This window comes from Hyperolius riggenbachi, chromosome 5 (genome assembly GCF_040937935.1).
Source record: "Hyperolius riggenbachi isolate aHypRig1 chromosome 5, aHypRig1.pri, whole genome shotgun sequence".
NCBI lineage: Eukaryota > Metazoa > Chordata > Amphibia > Anura > Hyperoliidae > Hyperolius > Hyperolius riggenbachi.
The window spans coordinates 46,953,946-46,973,924 of NC_090650.1; the positions used below are offsets into that span (position 1 = coordinate 46,953,946).

Genomic DNA, 19,979 nt, shown 5'->3' on the forward strand with positions numbered 1-19,979 from the left:
AACAGGAAAATATGGCCGCACGTGCTATTTGTAGATTTGATGTTTGTCTCGGGTTATCAGAGCACTTACTTTGTAATTAACTGTGAATAGTCTTCCTCTGTATTGACTTCCTCTTTACACATTAATAACCATATTCATATCTGTAAAATAAGTGATTTTACAATTTTGAGCGCTAAATTATGAGCTGGAAGTGTTTGCCTCAGTTCATGGCTGTTCATGCCATACTGTCCTCCCAAGATCGCTTAGGAAAAAAATATTTATCATTAGTTCAGCACAACACTTACTGTATTTTTTGCTCCATGCCAAACATTTTTTGTCCCACAAAAGTGTGTGTGTGTGTGTGTGTGTGTGTGGAGGGGGGGGTCGTCTGTGCCACAGTCACAGAGAAAGGGTGCCAACGGCGACAGAGGACTCTGAGTGCGCTGGCTGGAAAGGTGGGGGCTTCCGCTGTGCTTTTACTCTGCATTTCCCATGGTGATCACTTAGTTTGGACAGTGGGGAAGGAGAGACAGCATGAGAGGAGAGGGGGACAACTGGCACCGGCTACCACTAGCTTGAACAGGGTGGAGAGAAGGACACAGCTTGGTGGGTACACCTTCCAGCGGCTGCAGCTACTCTGGTGGGGTACGGGGAAGAAGTGTTATACTAGGAAGTGGTGGGGGTTGGATATACCCTCCACAATACGCCCCCTGCTCCATGGATGCACCAGGTTTCCAGTATTCTCCCCAGAATTTTTTTCCAGACGGGTGGAAAGAAAAAGTTTCCAGGTGGGGCACGATGGTAGAATGCAGGGCTGGCATTTCTCTATACAACTCTGCTTACAGCATAGGAGGCAGATGAGGAGGTGAGTCGATGATAGCCGGGTGGTCACCAAAATTAGCCGGGTGGAGCACCCGGCTAAGAGAGCCTGGAGAGAACACTGGGTTTCCTATGTTTTGTCCTCTAAAACGTATGGTCATGGTATGGTGCGTCTTATGTTGTGAAAAAAAAAGGTTTGTTATTAAGCCTCGAGGATAACTCCAGTATTTTATACATATAGAAGAAACATCATGTGGATAGAAAGTTTCAAACTCCCAACAGGTCCTTTATTAGGCATTTTTAAATATAGGAGGTAATCCATATAGTCCTACACTGGTTATCAAAGGCATCCTTTGTGAATGTAGCATAGTCCAGTTTGCACTATAGCTTTCTTTTGGCCTTTGATTACCTATGCTGGATTATACTTACGGTAATTGGAAGGTAATAATTTGGGAATCTGCATTGATCATTATATACATGGCAGTGATATTGGTTGTCCAGAAATTTGAGAGTAAAATCCCAGCTAAATGGTCTAATGTCGGGAGCAGTACAAAAGGTTTTAGAGGGAGATTGAATTGTTCAGCACTAATGTAAAACAAAGTCTTATACATAAAAACATGGCTGGCATTAAGGGGTGTCTGTGTGGTGTTGGTATGCCTTAGATTGTTAGCGTCTCTTTAACGTGATGACATAACCATATTGCGTCATCACGCTTGGACTGCGTTACAGTTTTCTATTGCATGCGCGATAGAACTTTCAGTGTCCGAAAACAGCTGATGGACAGCTGATTTTGAAGATATGCGCTGTTGCCCTATAGTAGTGCGCTGTCCAGCCCCGGAAGAAATGCCAGAAGCTCTCAAAAGGACTGCACCATTCACTGTATGGGATGCACCATTCTCCTTACAGACTGTACCATTACTTAACCACTTAAGTACCAGCGTCTCTGTCCCCTTAAGAACAAGAGACCGCTGGTACAGAAACGGCGGAATCCCGACGATCGCCACCCACTCTGCTGTCTCAATGACGGCAGAGTTCCTGTGACCCGGCCAGGAGCTTCTTTCATTGGCTCCTGACCCTGTCTTTCAATGTAAGCCAATGGGAGTTGGTTACATTGAAAGACAGGGCCAGGAGCTAATGAAATCGGTTCCTGAGCCGTGAGCTGCGACTGGAGACGGCGGGGATTCAGCGGCAAAAACGGCGGATGCGCGCAGCGGCGGTGAATTGAAATCTACGACCTGGCAGCCAAATAGCCATCAAAACAGGACGTAGATTTCAACTACTAAGATCCTAAGTAGTTAAAGTGGACCCAAACCAAACATTTTTTTAATTAAAAATATTTAGTTGCACCACTCTGACACATACAAAGATAAATAAACACTCCTTCAAGCCTATGAGCATTTCAGTGCATGCTTTTCACCCTTCTTTTATCATAACTAGGATTACACAGGTGGCAGCCATTAGCAATTCCTCCATTGCCGGACACCAGTTTGCCGGATTCTGTCCCGGCAATATGAAAAGAAGGGAGGAGTTCCTCCAATAAATGTAAAATATTTTATATTTGTCATCATGCAACTGAAAAAAGGCTGCTATTTATTATTATAATTTAGAAAATAGATTTTATTTCTAAAATCTTGTATTTTTAATTTGGGTCCACTTTAAGTACTGGAGCAAGCAACAGCAGAGAAAGGCGGAGGTGAGTGACATGCAGCCAATCCTATCCTAATTGGAGCTTCCGGGCTGGGCAGTGCATTATTATAGGGCAACTGTGCATGACCGTCAGCTGGTGGTAGCGACATAACGCTATAGGGTTACATCATCACATTAAGGAGAGGCTAACAATCTAGGGCATACCAACACCACACTGGTGACAGTTGCTTGGTGTCACCACCAGCCACATGCTCCACATAATGTAAATATTACATGGGCGCATTTGGGCTTGCTGCCGGATCTAGTCCAGCACGGCTTTGGCTATTTGGATCAAAGCGTCGGACAATGTCCCATTTGGCGCCATTGATTTGAATATAAAACATCTAAAACTAAAAAGAAATTGCTTTGCCTCCTTAAATTTGCTGTGTCCAAACCTTTCCCTGTGAGCCATATTTGCTACTAAACCTATTTAAAGGGGCACTATGGCTAAAAATTGTAACATTTAAAATATGTGCAAATATAAACAAATAAAAAGTATGTTTTTTTCCAGAGTAAAATGAGCCATAAATTGCATTTCTCCTTTGTTGCTGTCACTTACAGTAGGTAGTAGAAATCTGACAGAAGCGGCAGGTTTTGGACTAGTCCATCTCTTCATGGGGGGATTCTCAGGGATGTATTTATTTTCAAAAGCACTTAGTGAATGGCAGTTGCTCTGTCCAACTGCCAAAAAACTGTAGCGAGCAGGGAAGCTGGCCGGCATCATTGTTTAAATACTTTTTAAGGAATATATTTATAAAGAATAAAAGCCTTGCTGAGAATCCCCTATTAAGAGATGGATTAGTCCAAACCCTGTCGCTTTTGGCAGATTTCTTCTACCTACTGTAAGTGACAGCAACACAGGAGAAAAGTAATTTATGGCTCATTTTACCATGGGAAAAAAACGTGCTTCTTATTTGTTTAGTAGGAATTATTTTCAGATGGTTTACAGTTAATCTGCATGCTCATGATCCGGTTCTGACGCTGTTATTGCATATAGGTGACATGTCCTCTTTAATGCGCGACCTTTCCCAGTGGTGCCTGTGAGTAATGCAGGTGTGTTTGATCTTGTTGCAGTGCCTCAGGATTAGCGCTTCTGTCTGACCAGCAGAGGCAGCTCCTCATCCACCAGCAGCAGCAGCAGTTCCAACAGCTTCTCGGCTCCCAGCAGCTGACCCCTGTAAGTGTCTCTCACAAGGCGGAGCCTTCCTGTAATGATAAATCTGTAGAATTAAACAGGAAGTGGTATTGCCACAAAATCACATGACGGCAAACTGAATTTTTATTTTATTTTTTCCTTTTTATACATGAACTAAGTGGGATATGGAGGCTGACCTATGTATTGCCTTTTCAGCAATGCACATTGCCTGCCTGCCCTGCTGATCCACTGCCTCTTATACTTTTAGCCATAGACCCTGAACATGCATGCAGATCAGGTGTTTATGACTGAAGTCAGAATGGATTAGCCACATGCTTGTTTCAGGTGTGTGATCCAGGTACTACTGGAGCCAAAGAGATCATCTGGATGCAGGGCAACTGATCTTGTTTGAGAGAAAATAAATATGACAGCCTCCATATGCCTCCTAAGTTCAGTGTCCTTTAAGATAGGCTTTCAAGGCTGTTGGTTAAAGTGAACCAGAGACGAAGCAACCTGTATTTTGTATGTATTTTACCATATATATCAGTGGGAACATTAGAGAAAACACCTACCCTGCTTTCTGTTTCATTCTTCACTGCTCAGCCTGCTTGTTTGAGCCCTGATAAAATCCCAGACTGAGCATTCAGTCTGACTTTGCTCAGGAATCATTATAGCTGAGTCTTGTCTTCTCTGATGTCTTTTCAAGCCCAAGCCTGCCTCCTTCTGGCTCTGCTATAATGACTCAGCTCTAATGATTCTTGAGCAAAGCCAGACTGAATGCTCAGTCTGGGATTTTATAAGGGCTGATAAGAAGCAGGTTGAACAGTGAAGAATGAAACAGAGAGCAGGGTAGGTGTTTTCTCTAATGTTCCCACTGATATATATGGTAAAATACATGAGGTTGCTTTGTCTCTGGTTCACTTTAAATCTGATTTCTATGTTTTAGCAGCGATGTGCAAGGGTTCAGTCCCTGAATTTGATGTTAGGGCAGCGTTTCTCAGACCTGTCCTCGTGACTCCTCAGAGATGCATGTTTTGCAGGCAGCTTTGCCCAGGTGGGGTAATTAGTGTCTCAGCCAGGTGGATTCCATGCAGCTGAGACTAATTACCCCACCTGTGCATAGGGGAGGTTGACTGCAAAACATGCACTGCTAAAGAGTCATGAGGACAGGTTGGAGAAACACTGAGTTAGGGCTGGTGCACACCAAGAGCGGTTTTTAAAAACACTTGCGGGCTATTTCAATACACAAACCAGAGCATTTTTTTCCCGAAACGCAAACTCTGGTCCTGCAGCATTTTTGCTGATTTCTGAGGCGATGCAGCCTCAATGTTAAGTATAGGAAAAGCTCAAAACGCTCTGAAAAACGCTAGATCAGAGCGATTTTCCAAGCGTTTTTGTTTCAGAAGTTGTTCAGTTACAGCTCTACTGTAACAAAATATAAAATCTGCTACACAAAAACGCTAGGCATGTTTAGAAAATCGCTCTTAACATGCCTAGAATCGCTCTGGAAACTGATTAAGGCCTCTTTCACAGTGGGACGTTAGTCGCACGTTATAAAAAATTTATAGCGCAGACTAACGTACAGCAACACAGTCTGTGCGAAATTCACAGTGCACACGTTGCGTTGTGTGTAACGTGTAGCAATATTTAGAAAGTGCTGCATGCTGTGCGTTTAGCAATGAATCTGCTGCGTTATCTGTGCTGCACATGCTCAGTAATGTTTTTTTAAAATGTAACGCATGCACTGTTTTCGTTCCATCGGTATGACGAAAACAGCACACCAAGAGACACATAACGCAGTACAAAACAACGTCCAATTTCATAACCTACATGCGCTGCGTTAGGGGAACGTTGTGCGACTTTAACGTCGCATCAAATGCAACGTCCCACTGTGAAAGAGGCCTAAAAAACCGCTAACGTTTGTGGATCCGCTAGCGTTTTTTTTTGGGTGTGCACTGGCCCAAAGGGTAGGAACACACTAGGCAGAATCACATATAGGTTTTCCATAGCACATAGTGGAAACCGCATATGCAATTCTGCCTAGTGTGATCCTACCCTCAGGGTATTGATAGGATGTGGGTACATCCCTGGAGGGGGAAAGCAATCTGTGGGGGCAAAGCCTCCAATGTTATAGCCAATCAATGACATCAGACGCTTCCCCTCAAACACCCTAAATGATCTCACCCACAGTGACTTCTATTGTACACAGCACATTAGCTTTAGCTAGGTTTGTACATATTGGTACCCTTTAACAATAAAATGTCAGAGGTAGCATGCCATCTACACTATGTATGCTTTCCACACATTGATCAGTTGTCATCTCTTCCTCATGGCCAGGATCAGCACCATGCTCTGATCTATCAACTGATGCAGCATCATCAACAGCAGCAACAGCATCACCACCACCACCAGGCAGAGCTTCAGCAGCTGCAGCTTCCTGCTGCTGCTCAGCTGCCACTCAACAACCTGCTGGCTGGAGCGCAGGCCAGCGCCCTCCATACAGCCACTGCCAACCCATTCCTGGCCATGCACGCCGACAGTGCAGCTCAGAAAGTGGCGGTAAGTGTCTGCTGTGTTGTGTAGGGCAGAGTCACACAGGAGACTGAGTCACTAGCAAGGGCTAAAGTCTAGTCATTACTGACTAAGGGCTGGTTTACACAGATGCTTGGCAGCGTTTATCACCAATCGGTCGGGACTCGTCAGCTAAACGCTCCCATTCGAGTGAATGGGAACGTTTAGCATCGCGCGGTTACCAGCGATTGCGCAAACGCGGCATTCCGATCCCGCTTTACAGCGTGGTTTCAGCCAGCCCTAGAAGCTGCATGCGCCGTCGAGGGTTGCCTAGCCGCCGCAGCTTCATGTCCCGTTGCGGGGACGAAAAACGCTGTACCTCCACCCCCTAACGAGACGTCACAGGACGACGTGGCTTCCGGCCGCCCTGACGCCGCCAACCATCCGTGTAAACCAGCCATTAACCTACATACTCACCGCAATGTCCCAGGAAAAAGGGTCCAGGGACGTCCCCCAACGACGATCGTTCCCTGATCCATCTTCCTGCTGGTGACATCACACGACACTACCTGAGATTACACGACGGGCACAAATGGGAAGACAATCGATTGCATTACTTTTTGCAGAGTCATCGGGGATCTTAAAGATCTGATCCGCTGTGGCGGTCATTATCGTTGTGCGATGCTAAAGGACGTTCACGTGATCACGCGCATGTACCCACATGGCAAGATCACGGAAACGATCCCTCGTCGCTCAAAAAAATGCCTTTCGTGGGAAAGATCGTCGGGGAAATCTCATGGTGAGTACGGGCCTTGACTGGCCCATGTTACATGAAACTCAAAATGGAAGAAGTGAAAATGGAAGAATACCCGAACTGACATGTGACATGTGATAGACATGGGTATGTACAGTGCCAAGCACACAAATAACTATGCTATGTTCCTTTTTTCTTTCTCTGCCTGAAAGAGTTAAATATCAGGTATGCAAGTGGCTGACTCAGTCCTGACTCAGACAGGAAGTGACTACAGTGTGACCCTCACTGATAAGAAATTCCAGCCATAAAACACTTTCCTAGCAGAAAATGGCTTCTGAGAGCAAGAAAGAGGTAAAAAAGATGAATTTCTTATCAGTGAGGGTCACACTCTAGTCACTTCCTGACTGAGTCAGCCACTTGCATACCTGATATTTAACTCTTTCAGGGAGAGAAAGAAAGGAACACAACATATTTATTTGTGTGCTAGGCACTGTACATACACATGTCTATCTCATCATGTCACATGTCAGTTTGGTTATCCTTTAAGAAATATATATAATCTGTTTTCTGCACAGCGGCTCATTCTTTGCATATAGTTTATAAAGGGATTTGAGAACCAAGGAGTTAGAAGTAAGGCTGGAATCATGATTTGTTTACTTTGTAAAACAGAATATATACATATGTACACATACACAGATATGTATTTTAATATGATTTTTATTTTAAGTTTCAAACCACTTGAAAGAAAAACGTACGTAATGTTCTTGACCATTTGCAGACCGACGCAGTTGAAATCTGTGTCCTGGGTGTGGCAGTGCTGATCTGACGGGACGTAGATTTCAATCATCCCGCCGTGCAGTCACGCCGCTCCTGCCGATCATGCCATTTTCTCCCCGCCGCAATACACTCAACCTGTTGTCTCTATTACGGCAGAGTTCTATGAGCCGGTCAAGAGCAGTTTTCATTGGCTCCTAGCCCTGTCATCACTGTAAGCCAATCCCACTGGCTTACATTGATTGACAGGGTCAGGAGCCAATGACCAGCGCACAGCGCTCTGCCGTCGCGGGGACAGAACGGCAGGAGCGGTGGATTATTGAGCGATTCGTCGGGAGGCGACGGTTTACCGTACCAGTAGTCTCTGGTCCTTAAGGGGGCAGAGAGTGCTGGCACAGAAGTGATGAAACTCTCTTTCAGCTGTTTATGTATGAGGTGTAGGCACAACTTGAGTCATATTTATTTACTTACTAGTGACCTTAGGCCATTTAAAAGCGGGTTAGGTCTGTCACCGCTCATCCACCACGTGCGCACACTCCTGGCCCCCGCACTGTCATTACCCCAGCTCTCCTCAGTGTCTCTGCGTCCCTCCCTGCACATGCGCACAACAAAAAAACACACAGGGACATGGGACGCAGAGACTCTGGTGTTTTATTATAGAGGATTTTGTGACAATTGCAGAGGGGTGGAGTTACTGCATTGACAAGATCGGTTTACATATCGTATTGCTGCCTTGCATGGTGACAGCATATATGTGCTGTCACCTCCCATGGCACAATACCCTTGTTCCTAGAGTCTGCTATCTATGACACGTCTGGTGATCCAATCACCGCAACAGACAGCCGATCCGTTCACAACAGACATGCAGGAACGGTTCCTGTACTTATCAAAGGATCTGTGAACATGTCTGCTGGTACTTTGTACTCTGATGTGGCGAACGATGATTTACATGCCAGTGTGAACCCAGCTTTATTCCTCTCTTGTTTTCCTGTAGAATAAAATTCTATATGGTGATACACTCAGGGTTGAGAGTCTTGTGTCTCCATGACAAGATGCACTTCCACCTCTGTCAAGGTGACACCTTTCTTAAAGAGGAAGTGTTGCAAAAATCTTAAAATTTAAAACACATACAAATAAGAAATACATTTCTTCCAGAGTAAAATGAGCCATAAATTACTTTTCTCCTATGTTGCTGTCACTTACAGTAGGTAGTAGAAATCTGACATTACCGACAGGTTTTGGGCTACTCCATCTTTTCATAGGGGATACTTAGCATGGCCTTTATTCTTTACAAGTAAAAAAGCCCGCCCATTTAAAAATGGGCGCTAGGCTACAAGACTTAACCACTTCTGTGCCAGGGGTATTTTTGCTGATCTGTGCTGCGTGGGCTCTCCAGCCCGCAGCACCGATCAGCTAGCAGCCAGGGCGATCAGACTTCCCCCCCTTTTTCCCCACTAGGGGGATGTCCTGCTGGGGGGGTCTGATCGCCGCCGGCTGCTTGCGCTTGCGGGGGGGGGGGCTCTTCAAAGCCCCCCTCCGCAGCGCTTCCTGGCCTCCTTCCCTCCCTCTCCTTCCCCCTGTGAGCCTATCAGATGCCGACGATCCCCGGCCAATCAGAGGCCGGGGATCGCCAATCTCCTCTTCGGCGCTGCTGCGCAGCAGCGCCGTATACATGTAAACACCGGGGAAGAACTTCCCTGTGTGTTTACATTTACCCTGCGAGCCGCGATCGGCGGCTCGCAGGGTGTTCACGGAGACACCCTCCGTGAACTGACATGGAACGGCCGCTCATACGAGTGGCCGTTTCCATGCAATCCACTTCAGGATTCAGGGGCGTAGTTAAGCGTACGCAGAATCCTGAAGTGGTTAATGTACCTCCTATTTGTATGTGTTTTACATTTTAAGTTTTTTGCGACAGTGATTGGGATTCAGATACAACTGCAACCAAATAGACCAGCAGGGCTGCCAGGCAACTGGTATTATTTAAAAGGAAGTAACTATGGCAACCTCTCACTTCAATTGTTCTTTAAGATATCGAGTAATGTGTGGCCACGTTAAAGGTGCCCACTAATGATACAATCTTGACTGTACAATCTTAACAGTTCTATGAAATATGAGGGACTACCTAAAGAATCCATTTAAAGTATATTCTCTCAGATTGCCCATCTACCATATAGATTTGGTAAGATTGCAAATCAAGATTGTATCATTGATGGTCACCATTGGAGTGCTATTTTTTTTCTTTCGGCAGGATTCATGTCTACTTATTTCACATCCCATGTAGAACTTATGGATCAGTCCTTGTTCTATGTAATCTGTTATGATTTCCTTCTCCCTGTTTATTCATTGAAGCTGCTGTTCCTCTCTGCAGAGGCTCGGAGATAAATCAGGACCGGTTATGCCAGACAAGAGTTGATGTGGAGGAGAGTTGGAAGAATTAGCACTCACACCTGGCGCTTGGATCCTTACAGATGTCTTCCTCAAAGTAGCAAAGAAGCCATGCAAACGGAGACAGAAATGACTTGAAATGTTTGTCCTTCTGACTGCAGAGGAACAAGCAACCTGAATCGGCATGTTGTGCGGCCTGCTGGTCCGGTGAAGGCCGGAGTGACGACAGCCTTACGAGGCTTGTGATATTTATTCCTTGTAACGTTCTTGTTGCTTTGTTGCACTGAAACGTGGCCGTCATCGGAGAGGTGGAAACACTGTCGTCACTGTGCCTGAGGAGATGTTCTTGCTGGTCCCTTAGTGCAATTTATGGTCCAGACAAAGTTCTTGTCAAATTGTTAAGTGGCGCATCCCGGTAGTTCATGTTCAGCACCTGCTGAGGACAGCCAGGTTGATATGGGTAGCGCCACTTTATTCCACTGAAAGTGCCTGTTGCCGATGTTTGAGGCAGGACTGCAGAGTGCAGTCGCATTGCACTAGTGGCTCGGTCGCGTGTTGATGCCACTAATATCGGCTGTGGTTTAATGTTTATTTATTTCTCAGTTATGAGTTATGCAAACTTGTGGAGTCCTCCGTCCCATTTATTTTTGTTACATTAGTAATTTCCATTGAACGTTATAGTTCTCCGGCTGCATGTCCCCGGTGGCTGCTACGTATTGTATGGGAGGCGGGGAGAGGAGGGAGGCGGGGGAGGAGAGAGGCAGTGCGAAAGCCGGCGGCTTCATCTATTACATTGCCGCCGGCTATATTTCATTAAATTAAGCAAGTTTGTCATCAATTTGGCCGCAGCGAGACGGCGTAAACATTACATTGCTCACATTGGCCGCTGCGCTGCGGCAACTTCGCATATTGGCCGGCCAGAACCCGAAGTGGCCGGCCAGAACTAGAAGTGACCACACTTCGGGTTCTGACCGTAACATATATAGCAAGGGGACTTGTTAGTATTCCATTAACCTTGGAAGATTGCTTTGAAAAAGGTTTGTCTTTTTATTCTGGGAAGGTTGCCATTCCAACTTCTAGGATCATTCTGCCTCCCACCCTCCCCCCACCAAGGTACAAGGACTTAAAAAAAAAATGGCTTTGACTTTAAGAACCTCTAAGGGCAGGCGTCAGTAGAGAAAACTATTCTTTAGTCCTCAAGAATTATTTTTAGGGTCCTAAATAGGACTACTCGACTCCAAACTTTGTTTCATTTGTCCACCTCTGAATCTTACAAATATAATCAAACTAAAATAACCACTTGTACATGTTAAACATATCAACATCTTACAGCCTCCTACAGTTAGTCACCAAGTACAGGAGAAGAACATCTGCTCTTGGCTACAAACATGGAGCTTGCCACTAGATGTTTTTACTCAAACTTAGAGAGGAAACCAACTGTAGAGTAAACACTTATGACCCAGCGGTGGAACCCTCCAATATCTTATTGATTATCGCTATTCAGGTCACTGGATTTGTCATGGTCATGAACAGAAAGATTTGCCAATTTAAATCTTTTCAAGTGTATGTTTCACCCACATAGTGGTGGCAGACGGCATACCTGTATTAAAATACCCTGGGACCCAGAGACCCACTACCTTCTCAGGTCTACCTCAACTAGCGTCCTTGTATTCCACTGTGGAGCTCCATTCTCATAAGGGGACACTTATTGACAACTGAGGTCCTCTCAATGGCTCAAGCTTCTCGGTTGTTTGTAGACCCAAGATAATGGTTTCTCTGCGCATTAGTAGCACAGGATCCTGCGACTAAATCGGCTATCATTTAGCCACAGGGTTTATATACAGTGGGTGCTTAAATCGTTTGACAAGTTTTACAAGCCTGCCAGAATTACAGGATGACATCACAAATTTCTGCCAACTGAACTTCTTTGATTAAATAATCTAACCCCCATTTGACTGGAACACTTGAATGGAGAAGCTTATGAAGCTTTAGCTGAAATTCTTAGTCCACTGTCTGACATTTTCCTTGTCGGAGTGAGAACTGATCCCCCACTGTGGAGTCAATCAGAATAACTTCAGTTATTTACTGTGGCTTGCACTCCACCAGAAAGAGCAAGTGATTAAGTGTTTGCTTCAGTAAGCACTTGTATTTGTTGACATGTGCCAATACTCTGTGACTGAGGGGTGTCCACCAGCTGCCATTCCCAAAAACCATAATGAAGTATGGGCAGAGGCAATCTAGTGGAAACATCGGTTGACTTCTTTAAAATGGATTTATATTGTGTTGACCTCTTCCTCCTTTATAATGAGGTATAGAATCTAACATAGCCATTCCTAACAAGCATGTAGCCATCACATGGATCTGGATATGATAGCAGAGTATAACTGAACGTGGTCACCATGAGTGCTTTGGTCATTTTTGGACCTCCCGAAAAAAAAAAATCACTAGGAAACAATCAATACATTACAGCTGTTATTAATGTTCACAAGTACATATCTTCATCACAGCCATGAAGATAAAGCTGACTGTGTAGGCCCAGTGCACACCGAGCAGTTTTAGCAGCGATTTGCAAACCGCATCCGCCTGTGAAAGCGCTTTGCTAATGTATATCAATGGGATGGTGCACACCAGCGGTTTGAGGTTTTTAGCAAACCTCAAACGTGCCTCCTGCTGCACGTTTGCGGTTTGCAGAAGCGTTTCTGCCTCAATGTAAAGTATAGGAAAACCGCAAACCGCTCTAGAAAACGCTAGATCAGAGCGGGTTTTGAGGCGTTTTTGTTACAGAAGCTGTTCAGTAACTGCTTTTACTGTAACAATATTTGTAATCTGCTGCACAAAAACGCTAGGCATGTTTAGAAAACATCATATTCCTACTCCCTATCTATGCCTAGCACAGTATAAATATTAAAAAAACAACTCAGAACAACTTTGTTATAATTGATTTTTGAAAGTGTATTCACCAATTGTACAAACACACCTACATCTATACAGAGTGTTCTAATCTATTGCACACGCCCGTTAAACCCTCAAAACTACCAATAGCATAATTGGAATATTGAATTATATCAGCGCTGATTTAAACCAATTGGTATTATTATTGCACTGTCCCCTTAAATATTTTTAGTTAAGCTTCCTCATATGGCCTTCCAAGGTAAATGTTCCAATTTCTATGCTTTGACTGGGATCTATGTTGAGGTAGTTATTAGAGTGATCGTATCCTAAATTGCAAGAAAAAATTTGTCCATAAAATCAAACATACAGCCAAATAGAAACCATTCCGGGGATTTGTTCTTTCCACGTTCCTTAAAGTCTATGCCAGCCGCTTAGACATGAATGAACTGTCAATCTTACCCGTCTGCGTAGTATTCTGGGGCGAGGGCTGTTCGTGGGCGTCCCCACTTACTTTGGATATGCACCTCTAGCTCCCATCTGTGAGGTAAGGTCCATTACTTGTGGCTGTCGGCTCTTCCTCTGCCGCGCTCACCGTTGTTCGGTTGGATGCGCGCTTTCCTGGCTTGAAACGCCGAACGCCCGGACTTCCGCATCAGTTCCTACGGTGGCTGATGTGGTCCAAACTTAGCCAACGCGTTTCACTCGTTTACACAAGTTTTTTCAAGGCAAAAGACCATAAATTCTGCTTTCAGCGCCCTCTAGTGGGCTTAAATAGGCTCAACTCATGCATATTCATATATTCCATGTCCTCTTGGGCACCCTCTTGTAAATCTTCATAGAATTACTTCATTCCTCATGGTTGCTTTCCCTCTAAGTGCTATTTTAATGCCATCTTGTGGTTATTTTTCATATAGAATGCCAAATTCTATTCATTCATTCAATGAGATTACTACTTCACCATGATTGTTATCCCCATGAGTAATTACTGATGCCATCTTATAATTATTTTTCCATACTGGGTTCTTTTTACTCAAACAATTTTAACATGAATTCTCCAATATGCCATATGTTAGTATAACATCTTGAACCCATAATTAGCTTATAGGCAATTTCATTGGTTATAATATGGACCTATATCTCTGCACCCTTTGTGTCGAGGGGGGCCCCGGGAGACACCACCCACCTTTAAAAAATGGGGTGAAAAGGGGGGTCACCCCCAACAGGAGAGGCTCACCAATTCATAAACAAAAAATCAAATAAAAAATTTCATGATGTTAATAACAGTTTTCTACTAGTTGGTTAGTGATATCCCCAAACTTTTACTATCGGGGGTATGTAGAAAAATAGAAAGGAGGGAAAGAGACCATTTCCTGTGTCTTTACAAAAACACCCCCAAATTAAAATCCACATTAATTCCGTGCGGAGCCATAGTGTTACACTTATAGATCCACATACACTCCTTTTGGAGCAATAATCTGTCAAAGTCGCCTCTTCTTGGGCTGATTTTAAGGTTGTAAATTCCTCTAAACTTAAAGCCTTTTGTACTCCCCCTTTGGCATTCATTAAAATGAACAGCTACTGCGCTCTCAACTTTTTTATTTTTTATATTGTTCAAATGTTCACCAATTCGTGTACTTAGGTCTCTTCCCGTCTTTCCTATATAAATTTTGTTTCTATTTGGCTTTATGTTTGATTTTATGGACAATTTTCTCTTGCAATTTAGGATACTATCACTCTAATAACTACCTCAACATAGATCCCAGTCAAAGCATAGAAATTGGAACATTTACCTTGGAGGGCCATATGAGGAAGCTTAACTAAAAATATTTAAGGGGACAGTGCAATAATAATACCAATTGGTTTAAATCAGCGCTGATATAATTCAATATTCCAATTATGCTATGGGTAGTTTTGAGGGTTTAACGGGCGTGTGCAATAGATTAGAACACTCTGTATAGATGTAGGTGTGTTTGTACAATTGGTGAATACACTTTCAAAAATCAATTATAACAAAGTTGTTCTGAGTTGTTTATTTAATGTTTAGAAAACATCTCTAAACATGCCTACAACCCCTTTGAAATCTGCTCCAAAAACCGCTAGCCTATTGAGGATCTGCTAGAGGTTTTGGTGTGCACTGGGCCTAAGAAATGGATTTCCTACACATGACCAGAATCCTGTTCAGTATGCTACTATTATTAATTTATAAAGTGCCAACATATGCCGTGGCACTGATGCTATTTGCCACCCTACCTTTTTTATCATGACGGGCACACACTTGCTTGTTCCTTTGAAGGGCACCTATTCTGAGGCCAAACTCTTATTTCAAATCTTTATGCTTCAACTCCTGTAACCTGCGGCTGCTATTACTCATTTGCCAGTTGGCTACAATACTTATGTTTTGGATGTCAATCAACTGCCACAAGTGTGCTGATCAGAAAAGTACAAGTATTTTCAGACTTTTTTTTTCCAGATGAGTGATTTAGACCAATACAAATCACGGTCAGACACTATCCTGAGAGATCAGTACACACTGGCCAAGAAGAGGACCACTCCTAAACGGTGCATCCCTTCCCTCAAGCATGGTAGATTTCAGAGCCTCTTTTGTAGAGATACAATTATTGTCCGATCCGATGACCCTCATTTAAAGCACACCCGACCCGAGCAAGGCTACTTACGCTAACCAGAGGTATGTTCATGCTGGATCCACATACTTCTGGGTGTTGTCCGATCTTCTCCTCGTTCCTCCTGGACTCCGTAATCACTCCTTGAAAAATAGTACTTTTGGCAAAATGTTCAATTAGGAGAGAACATGCCTGCAAGCTTGCCTCTTCCTATCACCATGGCCGGATTTCAGGCAAGGCCACATAGGCCATGGCCTAGGGCACCAGGAAAGCAAGGGGCGGGCAGTGGGCAGCAGTAGCACCTAGGGCCTGTTCATACTTGCTGCGTTTGTAGAACGCGTATAAATTCAAAGAAACGCAAGTTGAAAAACGCATGCGTTTTTCTTGCGTTTTAATGCATTTTCTATTGCGTTTTGCACAAACACGTGACCCAGGGGGAAAAAAAGAATTATGGGAACCGCAGAGGAAAACGGACGCTAAAAACGTAATAGTACGCGTTTTTGATACGCGTCCATAGACTTTCATTGCGTCCGTTTCTATGCGTGTCGCACAGAACTGCGTGCAGCAATGCAGATGAGAAACGTATGCGTCTCATACATGTGAACTAGCCCATTCAAAAGCATTAGGAGCCGTTTCTATGCGTTTTTGGTACCAGTACGCGTTCCCTGAAAACGGCTAGGAACGCATATAGTCTGAACAGGCCCTTAGTCTGCTACACAGAGTTTGCACATAGCAAATTAGCAGTTTGCAGCTACCAACAGCCAGATCTGGCACTCGGAGGATGAAGGGCAGTGAACGGGCACTTACAGTGATCTCTGAGCTGCCTGTCACTCGCCGAATGTGCCATTCGCCAAGGAGCTTACAACCTAATTCCAGCCATCATGTCACTAACTGTCCTCAGATGAGTTTATAATCTAATCCCAGCCATCTCTTAACTAACTGTCCTCGACGGAGCCCACAATCTAATCCCTGCCGAGTTGGGGGGGGGCGAGTTTAGGATGCTGTCGGAGCGGGGGCAGCTGGTGATAGTGGCCTTGGGCGGTAAAAACTACAAATCCGGCCCTGCCTATCACCCTCCTATTTCCTCTTCTCCCCTGCCACAATCGGTCTCCTTGAGAGGCTGGAGTCGGAGGGGAAGCCTGCCTCTTCCTGTCTGAAAATTTGACTTTAGCCAAAAGTCACATTTTTCAAGAAGTAATTACAGGGACTGGGGGAATGAAGAGAGAGTAATGGACAATGCACAAAAGTATGTGGATCCTTTGTCTCAGTTCAGGTGTCCTTTCATGTCTGCTTGCGGGTCTATAGCTAGAGGAGCAGGAAACGCAAGATATGAGCAGTGATCTCTTTTATGACAGGCATTCCATAACCTCCTTAGCGGTAATCACGAGTTCAGCTCTGGGTGGAAAAAACATGCCAGGAGCGGTAACCCCAAGCTGAACTCGTGGTAGCCGCCACAAGGTCTATGCACAGCAATGCGCGCAGTGGGTGTTTTAACGACGTCGGCCGCCATTTTTCTTCCTCTCCTCCGAGGCTCTGCTTACCCCTGGAGAGATTGCTGTCTATCATCATGACGACAGATGGCAATCTCACTATAGGGTTACAGCGCCACCCGGAGGATGGAGGGAAAACTGCAGTGCTGGATTCCAGGGAGTCACTCCGCAATAGGTTTGCACCTTTACTTCACCATCACAAATCAGATAATAAAATTGCCTTCTCTATGACTTCAGGGTTTACATTTTGATGTTTAGGTTCATTCGAAGAAAAACAAACAAACAAATGAAGCATTTTGTGGTCCTGGGTAGGTAAGTGTTTGTATGTAAGTTTCACTTGGCTCTGTTGCAGCTGTCCAGATAATTTTTGCTTCAAAATCCCATCGCAACGAGCACTCTGCCCAAGCACAGTTCAATGCTTTCGGGACTGCGCAAGTGCAGAAAAACCCTGAACTGCGCATGCGCAGAAGATCCCGACCCAGTTGCCATATTACGGAGGGGAGACTGGAGGCCTGGTTCAGAGTGGAACTGTACCATAGACTAACAGACCTCAAGGTGCTGCCAGATGCCCCAGGTGAGTGAAACCTTTCAGATTGCCGGGTGTATCCTTTAAGATTTTCATGCCTTAGGTGCGTTGCTGGTCAACTCCTCCCCAAATTTTCAACGTCATGTTGAAAATTTCCATAAAATCCATTAGCTGTGGAAATTACTCAGCCAGCAATATTTATGAACCGATCTATGCCATATGAAGAAAATCCTGAAAACATTATCCTGTTTGGCGTTACTTGAGGCATGGAGATCAGAAGCACTGCCGTAGGTGGATCAGTTGACAACCTTCATAGCTCACATTTTGCTCAGCTTTAACCCACAAGGTCTCTGTATTAACACGATAAAGATACAGAACTTTGCATAAGTGTTCTCTCTCTTTTGCACTTTTCCACATTGTGTAGTGTTATATCTTGAAATGAAGTTTAATTCAGTTGGGATCTTACCATTTGTTTTCAACATTCAAGTCACTTTGAAGGACCAAAATATTTTTATTGAGGACATAATAGTTAAAACGACCCTGTGGTAGATTAAGGCATACTGGATGGTGGTAAAATGTGTCTGCCCTACCAGCACTACTGGCTGCTGTCACTATCCAGGCTTAGGGGATCTAGCAAGTTCCTGAGGTTAAGTGCAAATTTAAAGACCTGGCTACCAATCCTCTCTCCTATTGTAACAGCTAGCCTGTTTTTGGTTCCGATGTTCAGCCATGCACAGGCAATGAAGTGGGTGAGAATGTAGTGGCATGGGGCTTTGTGGACATGTTGGTTGAAAGGCCAGGCTATGAGGTAAGTGGGAGGAGCATGATATGTGCTGGCAAAGGAGTGGCATGGGGCTTTGTGGACATGACTGAACATTAAAGTCCAATCAATTTTGGAACCTTCTGGGGCCTTTCAGAGCCACATTAGTCACAGCAGCCAGAGTTGCCAAAGGTGGTAAATGTATGCAGTCCCCTATAGGATCGCTTTAACGCTACGTAAGTATTCACACTCCATCTGTTCATCCAAGAACTGCCTTTGGCTACAGTTTTAGAAAAAAACTATTTTAGGCCCATTTCGCACTTCAAAACTCAATTGCTTTGTGATTGCGATTTTGCGGAGCAATTTTTTGCATTTGTTTGAAGAAAAGTGCGATCTTGCACCTTTTCTTCAATCGCTCGAAAATGCTGAATGCAGCGTGATTGCTGCCGTAGGGTTGCATTGACGGTGCTCTGCTGATTGCCAGCGGCCAACAAAGTGCTGACAAACCCTAAAAAAGCTATGCAGTATAAATTAGGCCTTAGGGTAAGCCCTGACCTGCTTTTCAGGTGTAGATGCAGCAATTTTTGTCCCTGCTTCAGTCTTGCATTATGGGCGACCCAATTGAGGAGAAAATTGATGCAAAGCACTGCAAGTAAGATTAGTGCATTAAGGTAGAGTGTAAACATTGGTGCTCCCCGGAACTCTCATGTAAGGAACACTCCATTGTGTCACATCATTGAATGCAGAGCGCCATCACCTGGTATGAGAAGGTATCGAGATTATCTAGATTTCTTACGTCTTGTCCACCGAGTTGTATTATTACTATTATTGTCCCAGGGGGGGATCCGATTCCGCCGTCACCCACCCTTCGTCTAAAACAACGCACCCCGCTCCGCAGTCCTTACCTCATTCTGTACATAAGCTTTTTGTGAAAACTTTTTTTTTTTTTTGTATTAAAAAGAGAAAGTAATAATTCATATGGAAACAATATTTTGATTTGTAATATTTGTAATCGGCAAATTTAAAAAAAATCAAATTAAAAATTAATTTATTTTTATATTTTCAGGGGATTTTAAAACCTTTAAAAAATAATAAAAAAAAGTGATTTTTGTAATGCGCTCTATTGTAAAATATTGGCCGGAGAGGGTGCTTGAGTTTTGGTATGTTTACCAATTGCTTTAAACACGTTGGTTTGTTCTCGGAATTTGTCTAGATGTCGATAATCCTGGTGTATTGATACAAATGTACATGAGCATTGAGAATAAATTTTAATAATGTATCTACAGAGCTGCTGGCTGGCGTCTTTATTTTTATGGTCCTACTTTGAGTTGAAATATGTTCAAGGATGCGCATTACCGCAGCTGGTATGGGCGGCTTTTATGCTCCGGCTGTAGTTATTTTCTTATCTCCTGCAGCAAGGTCTTCCTGCTAATAGGAGCACTGTTATTGTGTATAGAGAGTGATGGAGGTGTGGAGGAGGACCGGGCAGCTGACGTGGTGTGAGAGGTATGCAAGCAGACGGTTGTGCAGGTGTAAAGGGAACCTTGTCCATCATATGAGAAAAACAGTATTTTCCAGATAACTAATGTAGTCCAAAGGTCATGTCTGCTGTGTGCGATCTCAAACTTCAGGCAAGTATTGCAA

General features: G+C 44.1%; 1 protein-coding gene across 5 annotated transcripts in view; it reads left to right on the plus strand.

Annotated features, from left to right (window-relative positions):
• Positions 1-10,229, plus strand: part of MLLT10 (MLLT10 histone lysine methyltransferase DOT1L cofactor) — a 259,169-nt gene extending 248,940 nt beyond the window's left edge. For 4 of the 5 annotated variants that reach the window (XM_068235601.1, XM_068235602.1, XM_068235605.1 and 1 more), the window contains 3 exons: positions 3,559-3,661; positions 5,957-6,178; positions 10,030-10,229. In XM_068235601.1, coding sequence (XP_068091702.1) covers positions 3,559-3,661; positions 5,957-6,178; positions 10,030-10,074 — 370 coding nt within the window. In that variant the 3' untranslated portion in view covers positions 10,075-10,229. Of the gene's footprint in view, positions 1-3,558; positions 3,662-5,956; positions 6,179-10,010 lie in introns of all 5 variants that reach the window. The other variant, XM_068235604.1, reaches the window with a different exon arrangement.
• The last annotated feature ends 9,750 nt before the right edge of the window (positions 10,230-19,979 follow it).